The 19,592-nt window shown below is 41.4% G+C and overlaps 1 protein-coding gene across 4 annotated transcripts; it reads right to left on the reverse strand.

The window, feature by feature from the left end:
* Window positions 1-420: 420 nt before the first annotated feature.
* Window positions 421-19,259, reverse strand: SLC16A9 (solute carrier family 16 member 9). 4 transcript variants are annotated; one of them, XM_065746805.1, is made up of 8 exons: window positions 19,244-19,259; window positions 14,994-15,053; window positions 14,384-14,501; window positions 13,491-13,719; window positions 5,216-5,359; window positions 4,235-4,330; window positions 1,647-2,555; window positions 421-1,337 (listed from the first exon to the last, which is right to left on the reverse strand). In XM_065746805.1, the coding sequence occupies exons 4-8, from the start codon at window positions 13,684-13,686 to the stop codon at window positions 1,159-1,161; spliced, it is 1,524 nt and encodes a 507-aa protein (XP_065602877.1). In that variant the 5' UTR covers window positions 13,687-13,719; window positions 14,384-14,501; window positions 14,994-15,053; window positions 19,244-19,259; the 3' UTR covers window positions 421-1,158. The 4 variants fall into 4 exon arrangements, with proteins under 4 accessions (XP_065602877.1, XP_065602876.1, XP_065602878.1 ...); XM_065746804.1 differs by lacking the exon at window positions 19,244-19,259 and adding an exon at window positions 18,718-18,788; XM_065746806.1 differs by lacking the exons at window positions 14,384-14,501; window positions 19,244-19,259 and adding an exon at window positions 18,718-18,788.
* Window positions 19,260-19,592: the final 333 nt, after the last annotated feature.

Consider the following 19,592-nt stretch of genomic DNA (forward strand, 5'->3'; position numbering starts at 1 on the left):
CTGGACTGCAGCGAGAAAGCTTCTGGACAGTGGTTCCAGGAGCTCACTCAGGGCCTGCTTGGTGTTCCAGTATTGCAGCTCTCACCCCTGTACCTCTTCTGTTATCCCTCCCACACATTTTATTGATCCCTTCTACTTGCTTCTCACCTTGCTATATCCATTCAGAAAATAACAGAGCAAAAAAGACATTGGTACCACATTTTTCCTTTTTTCAGTCAGATCCACTTTGTTGAAAGCTCTCTGACTCATCACGACTCTTCAGCAGGCTCAACCAACTGAACTGCAATTGTGCAACAAGAGGTGCCCCTGGTACTGCCAAACTGCAGCAACTTGCTTAGAAACACTCACCTGTGGACTTCTGTGAACATACCTCCAACTAAAGACTCCCAACTTGCATAACCAAGTCAGCATTTCTTTACATGGATTCAATAATCATGTTTATTCCTTGGTTTAAAAGATTTTGGTTCAACAGTATTATAAACAAACTTCACCCAAAGTGCAAAATTTATAAACATAGTCCTCAGTTGCAGTGGTACTAAGAATCTTTACTTTCAACATAAAGTTCATTAATGCAGCAGAAGGATGGTTTTGTCCCCCCTCTTTCATTGGCACTTCATTGCAAATTGGAGAAACTTTAAAAAGTCAGAAAGTTAAATCTAAACATGATGTTACGAGCACCTTGCCATAGCATTATATTCTTATAAGGCAAATTTTTGTTTCATAAAAGTCTGATTGTGCAACCTGGAGACCTATAAAAGGCAACAGAAATGCCAGTCTTCTCCAATCAGAAACAGGCCTTCCTTTTTGCTTCGATGTCTTCACCCCTTCACACTCCCTATCCCTTAAAAAAAAATAAAACAGTACAGCCAATAATATAGCACAATATATCCATTACAGGCTGAAATGAAATTACAGTAGACAAAGGCTGAAAACACAGTGCACAGTAGACAAAATAAGACTGTTCTTAAAAAAAAAAACAGTGGAGAAAAAAAGGATAAAAAAAGAAGGAAAAAGAGGATAAAAACTGAACATAAACCGTCAACAGAATTTTTCTAGTGGATAAGGATTTTTGGACTTCATAAATAAGTGGAAAATTACTAAAATCCTTCACTATGTAATATATAGAAAAGGCATAAAGTAGTGTTTTCCAGTTGTCACCTAAGCACTAGATGCAACTTTGTAGGAGTAAGTATTTGGAGGCAGCTTTGAGCTCTGATTGGTACAGGCATTCCAGCAGGGTAACGCTGCCAAGAGCAGAAGAAATCCTCCCAGTAAAACACAAAAGCCACTGAAATAGAATGCAGTGTCATACTCCTGCGTCCAGTCATAAAACCAACCTGAGGGCGAAAATCAAAGAGAAGTGCATCAGTGAGGAGTTAAATGGAACACAGCACTGTAAATCAAAGGAAAATAAAACATGAGGGGATAAAACAAAAGGTCAAATCTAATGTGCACTATGAACACTTACATGTGAAATGTGCTTTTAAGCAAAGCCAAAAACAGAACAAAATCTGGAGAAACAGGCTTTAATTTCTAAAGCTTTGATATAACCTCCCCGTTGTTATTAGGACCAAACAGAACTACCCACACGCAAATGGGATTCTGATAATCTCATGTTAATTTTAAAATATCTAACTTGTCCTTACCTACAATTGGTGGTCCAAGGCTATTTCCAAGTCCAGCAAAGAACATCAATATCCCATAAGCATGAGTCAGTTTCTCAATTCCCACAGTCTTCGTTGTTACATATGGAAAAATCGACCAGTTCCCAGTCAGAAAACCCAGAATCCCAGAAAGCATTGCTAATGTAAAGTAACTTCTGGCAAATGGAATTGCCAACAAGGCTGCTCCCATCATTAGTAAGGTAAGTACATATAGATATAACGTGTTAACCCACTTAAAATCTGCCAGTATTCCTAAAATAAGTTTGCCAATAGCAGTCATAATGCCTATAATGGAAACAAGGGGCATATGATAGTCTTCTTCATTGATGTTTGCACTTCTTGCTATATCTTCCATGAGCAGAGAGGGAGGAAATCCACCAATATCAAAGAGCAAGATGGCAAAAAAGAGAGCTGAAAATACTCTGTTCTTAAAAAGAACCACAGTTTCCTCCCAGTAGTTCAAATAGAGCTGCCATTTTCTTTTGGCTAGTTGCTTGCAGAAGTTTGTCTGTTCCACAACTTTCTTTTTGTACGTATCTTTCTCGTTTACATTCCTTGAGCTTAATACATTCTTATTTAAAACATTATCTTGTTTGTAGTCAGGCACATTGTTTGTGCATTTCTCATCAATGTAGCCCTTTTCGAGAATGCTTATATTTTCTTCAACAGTCTTTTCTTTTTCATGGTAAACAAAGTATTGATCTGGGACTTTGTCCACACATGTTTTTTCTGGTGAAGGGGAATCAGATGACTCCAGTGGTCTCATTAGGCTGCCACATGCTAATATATTAAGAGACAGAGCACCAACTATTAGCAGGCAACCATCCAGTCCATACAGCTCGATAAGCTCTCTTTGCAATGCTGCATATATAAAGAGTCCAACACTTGAGCCTATAAAACAAAAATAATAGAGCTGAGAACTTCATTCACCAATGAAAACTTACCATTCCCATGACAGTGTATTTTGTAGCTGTTGAAATGCAGAAATCATTTGTGCTCCTCTATTCTCAATCTAATAAAGCAGGAAATTAACTTTCCTGATTAAGGCAGTTTCTTGATTGAATATGCACAAAATAAAAAGCCTTTCGAAGCACTGAAGAACTTATGATGGTTAACACCAGCAGACACTTTTAGAAACAAGCAGAATCCAAACGATATCTGATGAAAAACATAATATCCTTCTGCCATGCACATACATACACATATCCCTTTAGGTACCATGTTTGGGTAACACTTTAAAATCAGTTCTGTTAGAATTTCACATGAGATCATTTCCCCCCTTTCTCATCACTGCTGCCACCTGTCTCCTCTAAGGCAGGAAGGGACCAGTGGTTCACCAAGAGCCTTTCTAGAAACAGCAGGTGACCATCTGGTGCTTAAAGAGAATAGCTCAGAGCCTATAAGTAAATTTACTCCAAAGGCACTTCTGAAGCCCTACAGGTCCAAACATGGATTTGAGAAATCTGACTATTCAGAAGAAAGTATTGAAGGGTAAGTAATCACAACAAGCACAAGCATTTTATGCAATCCTATTTATGTAAAGGATCCACTCTAGGCTAAAGTGAGCATAGATCCATTGTACAAACAATGGATTTCCACTCACAATTTAAAGGCAAACTTAAAAATGATTTGCAGAAGAATCTCTTGGTTTTATAAAAGTAATACATACACTTTGGTATATGAACTAAGGCTCAATAAGATCAAGTCCTACAGCCGACTGCCTGCCAACGCAATAAAAGCCACTAAAAACGTTTCCAAAGAACAATGCAGTAGTGGTTCCCCTTTATTACACTGGTGTAGATCAACTCTTAATAACTTGCAATACTAATGGTACTGACCAGGACCCTCTTGACTAACCACTGCTTGAGAAAAAGGATCAAGGGACAGACACAATACAGCACAGAAAGACAGGCATGGAATAGTACACCTCTTTAACTATTCTGACTTGGTTCATTAAGTTAACTTATCTTGGTACAAAGTACGACACCACACAACCTAAAGAGTTGCTCAGCCACCTTCAAAGAATTTCCCTTGTATTATCAGAGGTTCATTCTTCTAAGGCTCCTTTCACATCCATGGATAAAAGTTGGGATGAGCTTTTGGAAAATTTCAGACATAAGACTTCCTTTTAATACTGAAAAAGAAAAAAAAGCTAAGCCCAAACTTCAACTATTTCCTAAAACCTGGAGTTAATGGGAGGTTACATTAACCCACCATTTATATTTTGTATCTCCAGTCTCTCTTTTGTCCATAATCTTGTGTAAGTATAAGGAGAAAGAAGAGAGCTGTGTGGAAAGTTTCCCCTGGTATTACTCACAGTATACAGCCCAAGCTACTCATAATCTGCTTCCATCTTGGTCAATCTCCTTCTCTCATCTGTATGGATAATCTACACCATACAACTGTAGATGTGGTTACTAATTTACCTGAAGCCTGCTGTTACATGTTCATTGCTACTGACACTTGGACTTCGAGAAGTAAGTGAGAAAAATACAATGCTCTGTATTTCTACTGGCAGAACATTAGCTGTATTAGCGTTGAAAAGTTAGAATGACAATTAAAAATCTTACCTGTTGAAATCAGACCAAGTGCAAGGCCTCTGCGTTTGTCAAAATACTGGCAAGTGATGGTAACCGTTGCAGTATACAGAAGGCCACATCCAAGCCCTGCAAAGAGTTGGTAAGGATGCATACAATGTATTCAGGGAAACGAAGGCCCATGTTTATTCCCCAGATGATGCTGTGGTGTACCCTAGACACAGTGATACCTTTAAATATGGTTCAGCACCCATCACACTGACAGTGGCATTAGGCTGCCTGCACTGTCCCAACCTTCTCTCCCCACAGCTGGTCCCAATTCCCAAATCTGCAAGAAGCTGGCTCAGTTTGACCAGCTCACATTTTATGCCACGTGGAAGCAGTTACAGCTGGCCCAGGCAACAGTACAGCTTTGTCTGCATGGCACTGTGCCCAAGCCAGGACCCCCTGCTAGGTCCTGCTGGCCAGTAAGGTGTCAAGTATCTAGACACAGTTAATCAGCAACTTGATAACCACCCACAGCAGCCCTTCACAGCAAAAAGACAGCATCCCTCCTACCAGGAGAACAGCACTTTCACGCCTTTAGCAGAGCACCTGAGGTTCAATCCAGTTATGTGCAGAACAACACTGGTCCTTAATGATCTCAAATTTACCAAGTTAGAATGAGTACATGACAAAATTCCTGAAGGGATTTTATTCTTTTAAGATAAGTGCTTCCTGCCCACAGAAGATCTGCTTGAATATACCCCTCCCGCAGGTTAAATCTGAGCCTTTCCATCTCTAGTAATCGTGTTAACAGAGGACAAACTGCTTTTAAATCCTGAAGAACATATGCATTGCCTTTGTCTTTCACTACATGGTAGTTGGCTGCCTGTATGACCCACCCCAAAGTAAGGTACTCCACAGTAACTCAAGTCCCAGGCTATAAATGCCTCTGTGAATCGGCTCTTTCAGATTACTAAACTGAGACTTAAAAAGGTCTAAGTCTCTGTATGAAAGGGAACTGTATCTTACCAACAACAATTCCATATGAAAGATAAAGGAAGTATATGTTAGGTGCAAAACTGCTCATCATGAGGCCACCAGCCACCGTAAAGCCACTGAAGATTGCGACTGGCCTTGCTCCAAAAGATGATACACATATGCTGCACACAGGACCTAAGTGAAGAGCAGGAATAATAGTCCTTGTAAATAGCAGTAACAGGAAGAAATTAAAAAAAAAAAAAGTCAGCGGAAATACTCCTTGTGATAATAAATTTATATTTACACTAAAAAACAACCGAGTTCACACAGGATTCTTTAAAAGAATAGGTTATAAAAACGTAACAGATCAAGCTTGCAAGAATTCTGCTCAGGCATCAGGAACACAAAATTACAGAAGGACAAGCAGGAAGGAAGAGAGCAAAACGTCATTTAAAAACAGGATGATACACGTAGTTTAGAGTGTAACACTGTGACTACAAACCTCAGGACTTGTACAAAGGTTCTGAAGAAGTCTTCATCTGAACATACAAAAAAATCTAGACCCTCAGCCACACTTTAGCAAAACAGATTTTTTTTTTATAGAAACAAAAAGCTGTGTTTCAGAAAAGACATCAGTATTCATCTTGATATAAGATGGAAGGTATAAAACTGAAATTGAAAACATCGATTATAATCACAGTAAGAATGCCACCTGGTGCTTAGACAGAGGAAACATCTGATGATGTAGTATATAAAGGCCAATGGTACTCTTCCCTGATTTTCTAGGGAATATCTGCCAGTCAGTATTTTACTAAATAACTGTTCAGTACCTATCTTGGCTATTACTGTAAAATTAAGTAAAATAAAAGTCATTTATTGAGAACATCCAGAGCAATGTTCACCAAGTTTGGAAGAGGTTTCTCCTTCTCTTTGCCCCCCAATATTTCCTGGTTGGTTGGTTTTTCAAAACAAGAACAAAGTACAGGCAACAGCCATGCTCTCAGCCTCTACTGAATCAGTTCTTCCCTTGCAGAAGTTGTAGAACAAGCTCTTAATTTTCTGTTGTGTGGCCTTTTAGCATGCAAGCTTGGTGACTTGCATAAATAACTAACCAGCATGGGACTTGCTCACAAAAAGCAAATTCTCACCTGCAACCTCCCAGATCCAAACATTCATAGACATATCTCACAGCCACAATCCTAAATTTGGCAGCCATGACATTGGAAGTTAGATATACATATGAATGACATTATTTAAAGAAGAAAACAACAACAAAAAAGTCCTGACCACCTTCACATCATGTTTACATCAGCACAAAAGCACTTCACAGTCAATCAATACACCCTGCAAAAGCAGTAATTTCAGTCTGCTATTTTTCTGGTTGGTGCTCTCTGACTCACACAGAACTACGATTCCTGGCAGATGGGAGCTGAGCAGAGATGATATAAGGTGAACAACAACACTTGGAGCTGATGACGGTGCTTGCCTAGGTTTACAGACAGGAGCTAGCAGCTGGGAATGCAGACAAGGTGTTTGCGTGATCGCCAGCCGTGGGACAAGCAGTCCTGGCAGGCAGGAGCACAAATTCGTTAACAGGTGAAACAGCCCTCAGATGGAAGGCAGGTCAGAACTTCTACCCTGTGTGAGAGCTGTCTGTTTAGGGAACTTAAAGCGAACAATTTGACCCGGGGCTTAACATAGGCAAAGAGTCAGAGTTAAAGAAGAAGGAAGAAAATCTAGGGAAGTTGGGTTTATGTGCATACTAGAAACAATGAAAAAGGAAGATATAAGCACTTGCTGCTTCTTAAGAACTGGCACACTGTGGGAAGGAAAGCTGGCCAGAATAAATTGGGCTGAGCAACTTGCCAAGAACAAAAGCTGAGAGCGTTAGATTGATGGTGATTCCTAAAATTACTTACAAGAACTGGCAAATTAAGATTGGCATGTTTCTTAAAACAGCAGGGTTTAAAATAAATAAAGGATTGAATTTGCATTACATAAAAAAAAAACCTTCTACACTGAAAGAATGTTAGGCAATGATAACAATTCAATTGAGCAGAGAAAACTGTACTCTTCTTTATTTCTTACCCACTGCCCTGCTGAAACTAACAGTATTTCCCCTTACACATGCTCTCTACGTTGTGACTCATTCTTCCTTCCAGAAGCTCTATGCCCAGCCCGCAGTGCTGATAGGGATTGCACTGGTTGCTATCAAAGGATTCAAAGTAAAATGGGACCATCTGAAGCCCAGCCAGCAGAAGCAGGAGGAAACAGAGATGAACACATCTGCATAGTCTGACAAGGGCACTCTTCACTGGAACATCATCAGAAGCAGCTCTGACAGGGTCCAAGGAGATGTTCTTCCATCTTCTCCATGAAGAACATTACAAAGAATAATCCCAAAGGAGAATAGAGAGTACAAAGAGATCTTTCTGCTCTGACATGGAAAACAACCTGCAAAAACTAAAGAACCTGTTCCAGTAAGCTCAGAATTAATATGTCATCTCACACAGCAAGAGATTTGGCATCTCAGCAATGGCCTTGTTTATAAGAAGGAGCACCAGAATAGCTATTAAAACAGTCATAGTTCTCCAGGATGAGAAGAAAAACAGATCCATCTTCCCCTACACAACAGGCCCTGCTTTTTCACTCCCCTTATCATACTGCTAGAAAATAAGTCACAAAAGAAAGCCCCCACGAGGGCAAGCATCTTCGTTTCATTTTTCTGCCTCTCCACATTTCTCCCCTCTGTTTCCCAAAGAGCTTTCACTTTTTTCAATAGGCAAAGTACCTTTGCTTATTACCATGGTACTTGCACAGGAGTTTACTGTACACAAACATGTCATTCTCTACAAGTAATTCAAGCACAATGGGTTCAAAGCAGTTAAATCTGGTCAAACATCCAAGTTTCACAGAGCGGGACTGAGACTTGCTTTGTGAACTCCTGCCCTGTGGATTTTGTTCAAAGTGGATGCTTGTATTCTCAAGAATGTAAGAGTCAATGTACAATCACACTGCAAACAGCTCTACAAGCAGCGTAAAGGTTTTTAGTTAGTCAAATGTTTCAGAAAGATCCATCTACTGCTAATACATTTCCCATCATAACCTAAACAACAGAAAATAGAATCCCAGTAGCGATCCTCAATAGGACAGATAATGTAAGCCAACATTTTATTAGGTTTGCTAAGCAACTCCAGGGGTTAGTACTGGTATTAGAAAAATATTTGAAGACATGGCTCACAACATACTTCTTTTACAAATAAAATCTTGGAGCTTTTTTCCTTCCAAGTAAAGTCTATCAGGAAAAAAACAGCCCAGTTTACCAGAATGGCAGCTAATTCTAGGAAGAATCATAGAAGAAATCTGAGTTGTTCTGAACAACTTTAAAGGCAGCACTGGAACTGCAGTGCTCTTCAGCGCCCAACCTATCAGTGATCAGCTGCTGCCTGGTAATTGTTCTATATGCAGGAGAGTGGTCCAGAGGCTCCCTAGAAAAAAAACTGCAAGGGGCATCAGAAAAGACAGGCTCTCTCTTGATGAAAAAAGATGAAAGGGAGAGAACTCCTGAAAAGAATTGAGTGTACACTGGTATTTTCATTAGGATTTTCTAAATAAATAAAATATTTTACCCTCAGCAAGACCTGGATGTGACAGTGATTCCTTCACAAGATGTGAAAACAAGCCATCTGCTGCTAACACAAGAACTTTACAACTACCATGATCTTCTGACCTCTGTAGACACACTCCTTCCAAACAGATGCTTCCGTCTGCAGTTTCACTACAGGGCTGTTTTCTTTTGGCATCAAGAGCTAACACTCTCTTCCTCAATATTCTCACACAGAGCAAAAAAAAAAAATACTGGAAACAAATATGCTATTCCTCTGCTCTCTCATATCTACAGTCCTCCCTCCCTCTCATATCATAGCTACTAAACAAACAATACCAGAACAACAGAGTTCTGTTTCTTATCACCTGCATTAATCTGACCCTCTCTACCTGCTGGTATCTGTATTGGCTTGTTGAAACAGCAGAGTAGAAGCAATGCTCATAGACTGTAAATAAAATCCACTGGACATAAAAGAAGAATACTTTCTGCAGATTAAAAGCATTGCTAAAACCTGTTGAAAACAAACACAACAACATCCTCCAAGTGTTCGCATAAGAATACAGATCAGAAAAAGCAATCCCTCTCCAACTCATCAAAGAAGATCACTCCTTTTTGATAAAATTACTGAACGGTATAGCCCTCTTGTTGGAGGAATCTTGGGACCCTCTCCACTCCTTCCATGCCCTGTACAGCTTCCACAGCCTTGGATGGGAGCTATCTAAGCACAAAGTTTTTGTCCAAAAGTCTGCAGATGGTCCTTTACAGAGTTGTACAAATATTGCTTGACAACACAAAAGCTCGGGGCTTTTTTTTGTCATTTAACACGAAATACCTCAGGCCAGCAGAAACACTCCATTAATTTATCAAGACATGCTTTTCAAGAAAATCTTCCTTTTGTTCTTAATCCATTAATGAAGGGGAGTGGGAATGGGAGACAGATTGCTGGCTTACTATAAGCAGCTGTGGTGCCAATTACGGGTGCCAAGGTCTTTGTCTGTTTTGCTTTTAACAAGTATAACATGGATCCAATTTAATTTCAGGCTCCAAATGGACGTAAAATTAAGAACACTTGGTGCAGGGGAAACAGTCTTCAGGAACATTATACATATCTTCCTCTGACCTGTTTTATAAAGCAAAACATAAGTGCTTTTAATTCCTTCCTAGGCAACTAGACCTACATCATCCCTGGAGCCATGTCCCACATCTATGATAGCCTACCAGTGTCATGATATGTCATCTTGTAGACAATGTCTTACCAGTGTCCTGTACAATGACACTGATGCTTTCCACCTCTTTTTTACACACACTTCTTTCAATACGCAATAAGGTCACGTCACAGAAAGTTCTAAGTTGAGTCATCCTGCAAGGAAGTGATCAGACAGCTCCCTGTTCCCATTCCCTTTCCCAGCTGGTGAGCTCTTCAGCTCAGGGCTGGACACTGGCCTTAGCCACACAGCCTGTGCTGCAGGGGGACAGAAACTGAACACCAGGGTACCAGGGAATTTGTGTCAATAAACAAGGTGCTGTACAGGCTTCTATGTCTCGGTCTAAGTTTAGCTCTCAGACAAGCCAAGTAAACACTGCAGAAAGGATGTCAACAAAGCAAATGTAACAGGACTTACAAGCATCTACTACTTTAAAAAATGTTTAAAACTACGTTTACAAACGGGACAAAGTTTTTTCGCTGACAGTCTTTCATATGAGGGCATATTCCTGTTTTCAGTTAAATTAAGTATCAATCTAGTAAACTCACTAGATCTGCCTCTCACTGTTACAGAACTTATCTAATGTGTTTTTCAGTGCTGTTAATGAGAAAAAAAAAAAAAAAAAAAGAAGACACTGATTTCAATGATAAAAAAAGACTTCATCAAGGTACAGGCTTAAAATGATTACACCATGGTCTCCAGACACAAACCGCCCTTAGTCTGGACACTTCAAATATACCATTTAAAGATAAACTTGTTAATCAGCTGAAACTTAAAACTAAAGAACCTCTATCATAAGATTACATACTTTCAAAGAAGCAATTAACTACTGAGAAAAGTTACAAGGGATGGAGAATGCGCTAAACAAACTTTCTGATCGTTTAGAAAAAGAAATCAATTTGCTTGATCATCTATTTAATGTAGGCTACAACACACAATGGCCCTGTACATCTGGCCCAGAATACTAGAATCTGCGACTACAGAATTGATAACAGAAACAAGTTCACTTTCTCTATATTCATGAAAAGGTTCTAAGACTGCACTGTTATACCACTGCTTTTGCACTGAAAACACATTGTCTTTACAGTAATGATTGAGTCTTTTCTGCTATGAACACTGCAGGAGAAACAATTTCTGTGAGAGATTACACGTTCCACAGATGAGAATGAAAGTGCTCCTTGTACCAAACTAGAAGGGTAATCTACTGAAGCCCTTGGAATTTTAACAGGATAAGAGGTCAAGACATTTCTACAGATAAAAAGAATTAAATAACCATATCTTTTTATGGACTTTTTCTAGCAATTCCTGCACTTAAATGAGCTGTTCTTCAATAAAAACACATTTAGAGAATTACAGTCCTTAAGGTCGCTTTTAACACAACATGAAAGCATTTTGATGAGTTTTTCAATCACTGACACCAATGCATCCTTCTTACACTGCAAGGAACAGATCTCCCACAGAGAGCAACAGAAGATATGATGGGTGCACAGATTCAAGAGCATAAATTTCATTATTTTAGTCCTTGGTAGCCTCCTTCAGAGAGCCCTTATTTGCAATAAAGAGCTTTTATCGTCAGCGCCAGAAGTTACTCCCTCAAGACAGAAGATTTCATATAAAAGAACAGGATTTTTCCCTTATTTCCTGCTATGAACGCCAAATCAACTAGACAACATTATCATTACTGTGTTTATATTAGTCCCACAGAGAAACTTTTAAATATTTCGATTTAAAGGGTACTGGGAGAATTTTCCAGAAGTACAATAAATTACCAGCACGTCACAGAATTGCAAACTGTCAAAAGCATGACTTAACAGTGTCCCTCCAATAATTTTACCTCAAGTAGAGTTACCATTAAGGTCAGATCCCAGCTTGGCAAGACAATGGAATCTTCCATGTAAGGTAGAGCAAGGAACATACCTTTTGTTTTCAGTCACCTCTGATAACTTCAATGTAATTACAAAGTTTCTCTGTATTTTTCTTTGAACAAAAATTACAAATTAAGCTTTCAAATCCCAAACAGAAAGAATAAAATCATACTGACAGCCTGTCAAAGTTTTAAGCAATTTAATCATTCCATACAAAAGCAATCTATAACGGCACCTTTTCCCTGAATCATTCAGTCACAGAAGTTTCTATTTGCCTATAAGCACTCTACTGACAAATGATCACAGACAAGGCAGAGGGAACTAAGAAATCTGGAAATCAGCACTGTGTTGCCATATGAAGAAAGGGGCCGAGGCTCTCATTAGAGGAGTGAGCCAGAGACTTCTGGTCTCCAGAGAGATTTTTCCTAACTCCTTCCCTCCAAATCCCCTTTTGCCCAGTTTTCCTTCAGTAACTATCTTGTTTAGCCTTATTTTCTCTCTTCTTTCTCTCACTCAAGTTTATTTAGCCTTTAATCCTTTCAAAATAAGAGTTAATGCCCTTAAAACAGAAAAATAAAAATGTATGACAGAAGAATAGACTCTATCATACACTCTAGGAATGAATATAGTCGTGTGGTGATCCACCTCCCTTTGCCTATTTCTGTTCTGCCTAGACATAAATCCCTAATACAAATGTAACAACACTACTTGGCCTTTTTGAATCATATAAAGCAGAAGCTTTTCTTCAGTTCTCTATCACGATTTGAATGTCAGCTTTCTTTTCAGGAGAGATTTCCTCAGAATCCTGAACTAGACCTCAGTCATTAGGTTATGAATGCTTTTGCCCACAGCAATGTTTCTGCTGTCAGGCAATTTTTGTCCAGATTCAGCAAAAAGGTAACAGCTCCCTTGACAAATCTTTAAAAAGCAGAAGTTAGTGATGTTACCAGTAAAGTACCCATGGCTCAGTATTAAAACAACAGCAGCAAAAAGGACCTGTAGACTTTTACAGTGGCATTTAACCCCACTGCTCCTCTTCAAGACATCTTACAAAAAACAAAAAAAGCTTTCATTTTATTTAATGCCACTTTTATTCACAACTTTCCAACTTTCAAGAGCAGCTTTTTTCACCTCAAATGAAAAACAAAAGAAAGTCCAAATCTACTTTACATGGCGAATTTATTTCTAGAGAAGAAAAACAGGTACCTGGTTTATTAGCTGATATTTTTACTGAAGCACTTGAGACATTTCAGATCAGCAGTTTGCCCTGATTTCAAAGATACTTACGCAAATGTCAGCTGAAGCACCATTAAAAAAAAACAATAAACAAAAAACAATAAACAAAAAACAAAATTACCATTCAGTTTCTCAAGTATAGTTTTGTATTTTTATATTATTTAAGCACAGTCATTCCAAATTTTATAAGGTTAATACTTTTTTTTTTTTGCTATCTTACCATTGTTTTAGTTTATTTGAACTATAAATGCAATGCTCTTACCTATCTTGACCTGAAACAAAAATACACTGTTCCTCGTGCTCTTTCATCATTTATAGCTGTGTTTAATATAATTCCAAAAGCACACACACATGAAAGCACCTGTTAGAAAGGAAATGTTTCCATTTAAGATAGATACTGCATCTACACTTACTGGCAAGCAATCCGATTCCATTTGCTAGTGATCCAACCCAAGCAGTCTTGCCTTTCCCTTCTCCAAAAGCATCCAGCCACTCTAAATACAAGACTCCCACCGCCAGCGGTGATCCATAACACAAGAACTGAGTAAAGAAGGAAACGATAACAATCACCCATCCCCAGCCACCATCGGGTGGTTTCCGAAACACCATCTTGTCAGATGAGCATAGATGTACACGTAGACCCTGTACAAACAAAAAAGAAAACAGACAGAACAGAGCATTAGAAGTTAGGCTTGCTAATATAACTGAGCTGTAGAAGTGAGACTCCACCAACCAAACATCAAAAATGTAATAAAAAGCAGCACACAGGCAGTGAAGATCAGTTGCCATTTGGTATTTCTAGCCCTTCAGCATCATATATTGTTCCTGTGATACAATGCAAGTCATGTATTAGTATGTCACACATCCATCAGCAGTGCATTGCAGAAATAGATCATGTTACATTTTCTGAGTGTTACGGAGACTTTGTGAAGACCTCAGGTATCAATATGCAGTGCAGTGCAGCAGGAGAAATTGGCCACTAGCAATTAAGCCCTTGGTTATCCTAAGCAAGCACATAGGCTCCAAGGAGAAGAAACTACAAGTACAAAATAACTCAAAGAAATAATTTAGGTCTGGAAAAAAAAAAATTAACAAGCATAAAAACATTAGTTCAAGGCATGGCAAGATCCACCACCTGTGCACCTCAACTTTAAATAACTGACTGTCCTCACCTTCTCATGAGTAGTTTCTGAATGTAGAGAGTGTTGCCTCTAACTTGTAGCAAAGGATTTAGAAGTTTCCAGGCTAAATTGCTTTGGAGTTTGGATGACTCCACGATACGTGAGTTCCCATGCATGCAACTAACCTGCCCTCCCTCTCTTTAGGGAGCAATCTGCTGAACTGATGATCACAAAACCCATGTTCTGTTCCTGGCTCTCTCACTAACCAGATGTGTGATTCTCAACCATTTTATTTTCTTTACCCTGTAAAACAGAGACAGATAAGATCTTACCCTGTTTCCTTCAAGACATTTTCACACCACAGCTTATGCATTAAGAGTGCTGTAGTAATGGTTTCACGCTAGGAGACCCCAGGAGGCAAAACAACAAAATAAGCAGGTCTTGTTGTCTGTGTGTGAAGAGGTGACAGTTCTTAGGGTTGAACTAGATGATCTCTAGAGGTCCCTTCCAACCCCTACAATTCCGTGATTCTTGAACATTTTTAAGTGAAAAAGAAAAAACTGACTGTTTTATGAAAGTAGTGACATAAATGAGTACACAGTAACAGAAATCCCATTCAAGCTGCCCATACTGTTCATGATCAGTTTTTAAGGATTCATGTGGAACACTCACAAACAAACAAACAAAAAAAAACCTAACACAAAATAACTACTATATAGTAAGACAGGAAAAGAGAGGGCTTTATCTAGTTCATAGACACAATACTTAAATGTTACATTAGGGGTACATACTTACAGATGACAAAGAACAAGTCCTTCAGCCCCCTACAAATGTAGCTTCACTTTGCAACTCTACCTGCAGAAAAAGAGCAGCAGAGCAAGTTTTCAGCCCAAGTACCACTGCAACAGTGGAAACAATATCTTGACAGAGGAACTTCAGAAGTATTCGAGTTATCCAGTTATCTCAGCAGAGAAATACTGATCCCCCCTCCCCAATTAATCAACAGCTGACAGCAGCCTTGAGCCCCATATAACAATAACATGACCTACTAACGTAAAACAAGCTTTGACAGTCTACGTCTTTGGGGAAAGATTTATAGTTGTAACATCATAACAGTCCTTCAAGATATAGTATTTCCAGTTACAATCATTATGAAGTTTTCTTTCAGTTATAAATCTATGTTCTCATTTACTCCTTCAAATGTCTGTCAACTGTCCCTTGATTACATTGGATGTCAGGGTGATAGCTGCCTGAAATCACAAGATCCCATAAGGTATCAGTGCACTACAAGGTGCTTATAGGTATCTTCCAACAGCAATAACCTTTACAATTACATGAAAGAGAATCTCTATTTCTAAACAAAATATTTAGACTACATGTCATCAAAGTCTGAGTATATGCACCTGTTCTTGCACTAAAAAGGTATCACTTGGTTTGTTTTGTCCCTGAATTGAGTAGAATGGTGGAAATTAGTAACATCTTCAAGAAAAGACAGTTCAATTTGAAAAATAAAATTAAATTAAAAAAAAAAAAACACACTGAAGATTCTGAAGGCTCAAAAAGAGAAAACAAACACATGCTGGCAATTACGCTCACACTGAAATTTTGCAAAGATGCAACTCTTTATTCAGTCCTACTAGTCTGTGATTTGATGGGGGAGGTAGGGAGGACATGAAAAGTTGTCAAGGCCTTAGATCTTAGTCATTTCTAATAGAAAGGTAATAAGAAATTCGGACTAGTTCTTCGTCTGCCTCTAGTCTGCATGGCTTTACCACCTTTAACAGAGCTCTGCCAAGTTACGACAGCAGAAGAGCCAACCTTCAACATCCCAGAAGCCTCCTTTATGCACAGCAGTTTCTTTCACATCTTTTAGCTAAAATGAGATTTTCAGACACAAGAAGTATCTCTTTTCTAAACACTTCAGGCCATTTGCAGCCTGCAACTGTCAAGCACAAAGTGAAAATCACCATCACTTTCCCCACACAAATCATCCCTGAAGTAAAAAAGGATCTACCAAACCTCACAGACTGTTTTTACCTGCTACCATGACCTGGCTTTTCTTTCTGTCTCTTACAGGTCCCTTGAGGGACATTACTGTGTGCCTATTACCTACAGCAAGGCATATTTTCTCACTTCCCTGAAGATGTGAAGTTCTTCTGTGGAGAGAGTGTCCCCTAGACAGCAGCTTTCTGCTACGATACATGGCTAAAGGTGCCCCAGTAACCCAAGCTGTTAACATGATCATGGATATCAAGGCACATTTTACTGGTACGTTATTTAATGCTTCCCTGAAAACGGCAAGTTGAAGTACAAAATTACTTAGCACAGTCCTGCTGAAAAGGCCTTAGGGTACTGGAGGATGGCAATCTGGATGTGAGCCATCAATGTGCCTTTGCAACCCAGAAGGCCAAATGCATCTTGGGCTGCATCCAAAGAAGCGTGGCCAGCAGGGTGAGGGAGGTGATCCTGCCCCCTCTACTCCACATTAGTGAGAGCTCAGTAAGAGCACTGCATCCAGATGTGGAGTCCTCAGAACAGGAGAGACACTGACCTGTTGGAGCACATCCAGAAGAGGGCCATAAGCATGATACAAGGGATAGAACATGTCCCCTAGGACATAGGTTGAGAGAGCTGGGGCTGTCCAGCCTGGAGAAGAAAAGCCTCTGGGGAGACCTGAGTGCAGCCTTTCAGTATCTAAAAGGAGGTCATAATAAAGAAAAGGATAGAAGCTTTATCAGAGTCTGCTGAGACAGGAAAAGGAAAATGGTTTCAACTAAAATAGTGAAGGATTTAGTCTGGATATAGGGAAAAAGTATTTTACAATAAGGGTGGTGAGGTGCTGGACTAAGTTGCCCAGAGAGGTGGTGGATACCCTGTCCCTGGAGACATTCAACCTGAGCAACCTGATCTAGCTGTAGATGTCACTGTTCACTGCAGAGGAGTTAGATTAGATGACCTTTAAAGGTCACTTTCAACTTAAACGATTCTATGATAAAAATTCAGTAGGATGGCCAAGAGCTGACAGTAGGAGCTAAAGCGTTGTTACTCCTAGCACTGCCAGGAAGGGCATCTAATCTGTGCACCTGCCTGGGAGGGACCCAAAGTGCCTCTCTCACTGTTTTCCGTCCCTGGGCAGGAGGAGGGCACAGACTGTAGACTATCATCAAAAATAAAGCAGATGCTCATACAGAAGCGAGGCTAATAGCCAATGAACCCTTGTTAACACCAGAATTCAGGTGGGAACCATTCTGCAAATCTTACTGCTCACAAGAACTGAGGATGTTGTTTTGGACTGCAGGAAACTCAGTCACTTCAAAATAAAAGAAATGGAGTAATAAAGCATAAAAGAATTAAACAGTAACTGGAAGCATGGTTAGAAAAAGCTTTCCAATGAGCTGTAACTCACAAAGAATAAGAATCAGAGGAAGAGAGCTGTTTGGTGAAGCCCTTTAACAATAACAAGTCAAGAAAAACAAACCCTAGAGAACAAACTGAACAACAACAGTTAAAAAGTAGGATAGTGGTGTCACACTGTAACTACTTAATATGGCTGGTTTCATCAAAACACCAAGCTCTTTCTGTATAGATGTTAAAATCCAGCTTAAAGATGACAGATGAGATACCAAAACGCAAAAATACGGGTTGATTTAAACAATGATTGCTACTGAAACTCTGGCCCTCAGCACAGAAACTTGTATCAATCTGTAGCAAAGGAAATCTTGAGAAAAACAGTAGCAAAAAATGATTGTTTTCAGTTTGTTATTCCTGCAACTGGAATCTCATTGAGCATGCTGCTTTCCGTGAGCAGCATAGGGCTGCAAGGAAGGCTGAGGTCAGCAGAATCTGGGCGATTAATTAAAGCTCTTCCAGTCTAGCAGTGCACTGGTACAAAGAGAGACAGAAGTGGGGAGAGTGTTAACATCCCTCAATTTAAAATGGATTAGACTTCAGGTAGATCTGTGGGGCCTTTTTGCAGTCACAGATGCTATGGCAAGGACAGGCTTTGAGTTCAACACACCAAAAAAGGCTTGTCTGTACTCTGACATCAGACTTTAGCTGATGTTTGAACTATAGTAGCTCCCCACGCTTAAATACTTGTCTTTAAGTGCTTCTACTCTGAACACATAAGTGTCGCTCTCCGTTCTCAGCATTCAGGTACACGTATCTATCATACTCCACTTTCCCTTGGGCAGCTCACACAGGAGGCTCCTCAGCATGAACATTTCCTTCCATTTCTACCGCAGGGCGTAAAACAAAACACCGGAACAAAACTTCCTGCCGACAAAATAACATTTTTCCCGTTGCTCTCAATAAGTTCACGCAAAGAAGCGTCCGTCAGGGCAGCGCGCAGCCCAGCCAGCTTTGTACGGATCCGTCAGCTCAGCACAACCAGTCCTACCTGTTCTTAGCCCCACCGCCCCAGAGGACGTGGAAACCCCCCTGTGCAGTACAGCCAGCTGTCAGAGAGCAGACCGAGGCAAGCCAGCGCTGCCGCGAGCCACCAAGCAGCCAACCTCACCGAGCACAACAGAACTCCTCGGGAAGATGAGCGCGCCTCGCCGTACGCATGCGGGGGCTGCCGCGGTCCCTCGGCCGGCTGTGCGGGACGGACGTGCTTTTATGGCCCCGGCTCGCCTGGCCCCTTCCCACGCCCCCGGGCCGGCCCGCTCGCTGGGCCAAGGGCCAAGTTACACGCGGTGCCTTCCGCCCAAGGCCCGCACCGCGGGCGAGAAGCGACCAGAGGGCATCTTCGGCGCGCTCCTCTCAGCGGCACCCAACGTCACGCGAGCAGAGAGACGGCACACGCCCTCCGGAGACGCCGAGGGCACTCCGCGAACAGAGCCGACGCCGGCGGGCACCTGCCACAAACACGGCCGGGTGCCCGCAGCCGACGGGCACCTGCGAGGGACAGCGCGGCGCGGGGCCGAACAGCCGCATGGCTCTGAGCGCCGCGGGGAGCCCCGCAGAGCCCCGTCCCAGCGGGGCGCGACACCGGACACCCCGCGCGAGGCCTCCCCGCCGTCCCCGTAACCGCCCCCGGTTACCTGCACGACCGGGCAGGGGGCAGGAGCGTCCCCCGGGAGCGCCGGGGCAGCCCCGCATCCGCGGCGAGGCGGGGCGCGGCCGGTGCCAGCCCGAACCGGTTGTAACTTGGCGGGGGGAGGAGCCGCCGGGGGACGCCGCCGCCGCTGCCGCCTCCTCCCGCAGCCCCGGGGCGGGGGGGTGGTCGCCCGGCCGCAGCGACCCCTTGGGGTGGGCGCCCGGCTTCACTCCGCCGCGGCCCCGGTCCTCCTCCGCGTTCCGACGGCCCTTGGCCCCGCCGCTTCCTCTCGCCGGGGAGAGGCGGACCCCGGCCCGGCAGGCACGGCCGCCGCTTCTCTCGCTTTTAACGCG

The sequence above is a fragment of the Cyrtonyx montezumae genome, unplaced genomic scaffold (assembly GCF_038088225.1).
Source record: "Cyrtonyx montezumae isolate F1298 unplaced genomic scaffold, pur_monq_1.0 scaffold_4, whole genome shotgun sequence".
Classification (NCBI taxonomy): Eukaryota; Metazoa; Chordata; class Aves; order Galliformes; family Odontophoridae; genus Cyrtonyx; species Cyrtonyx montezumae.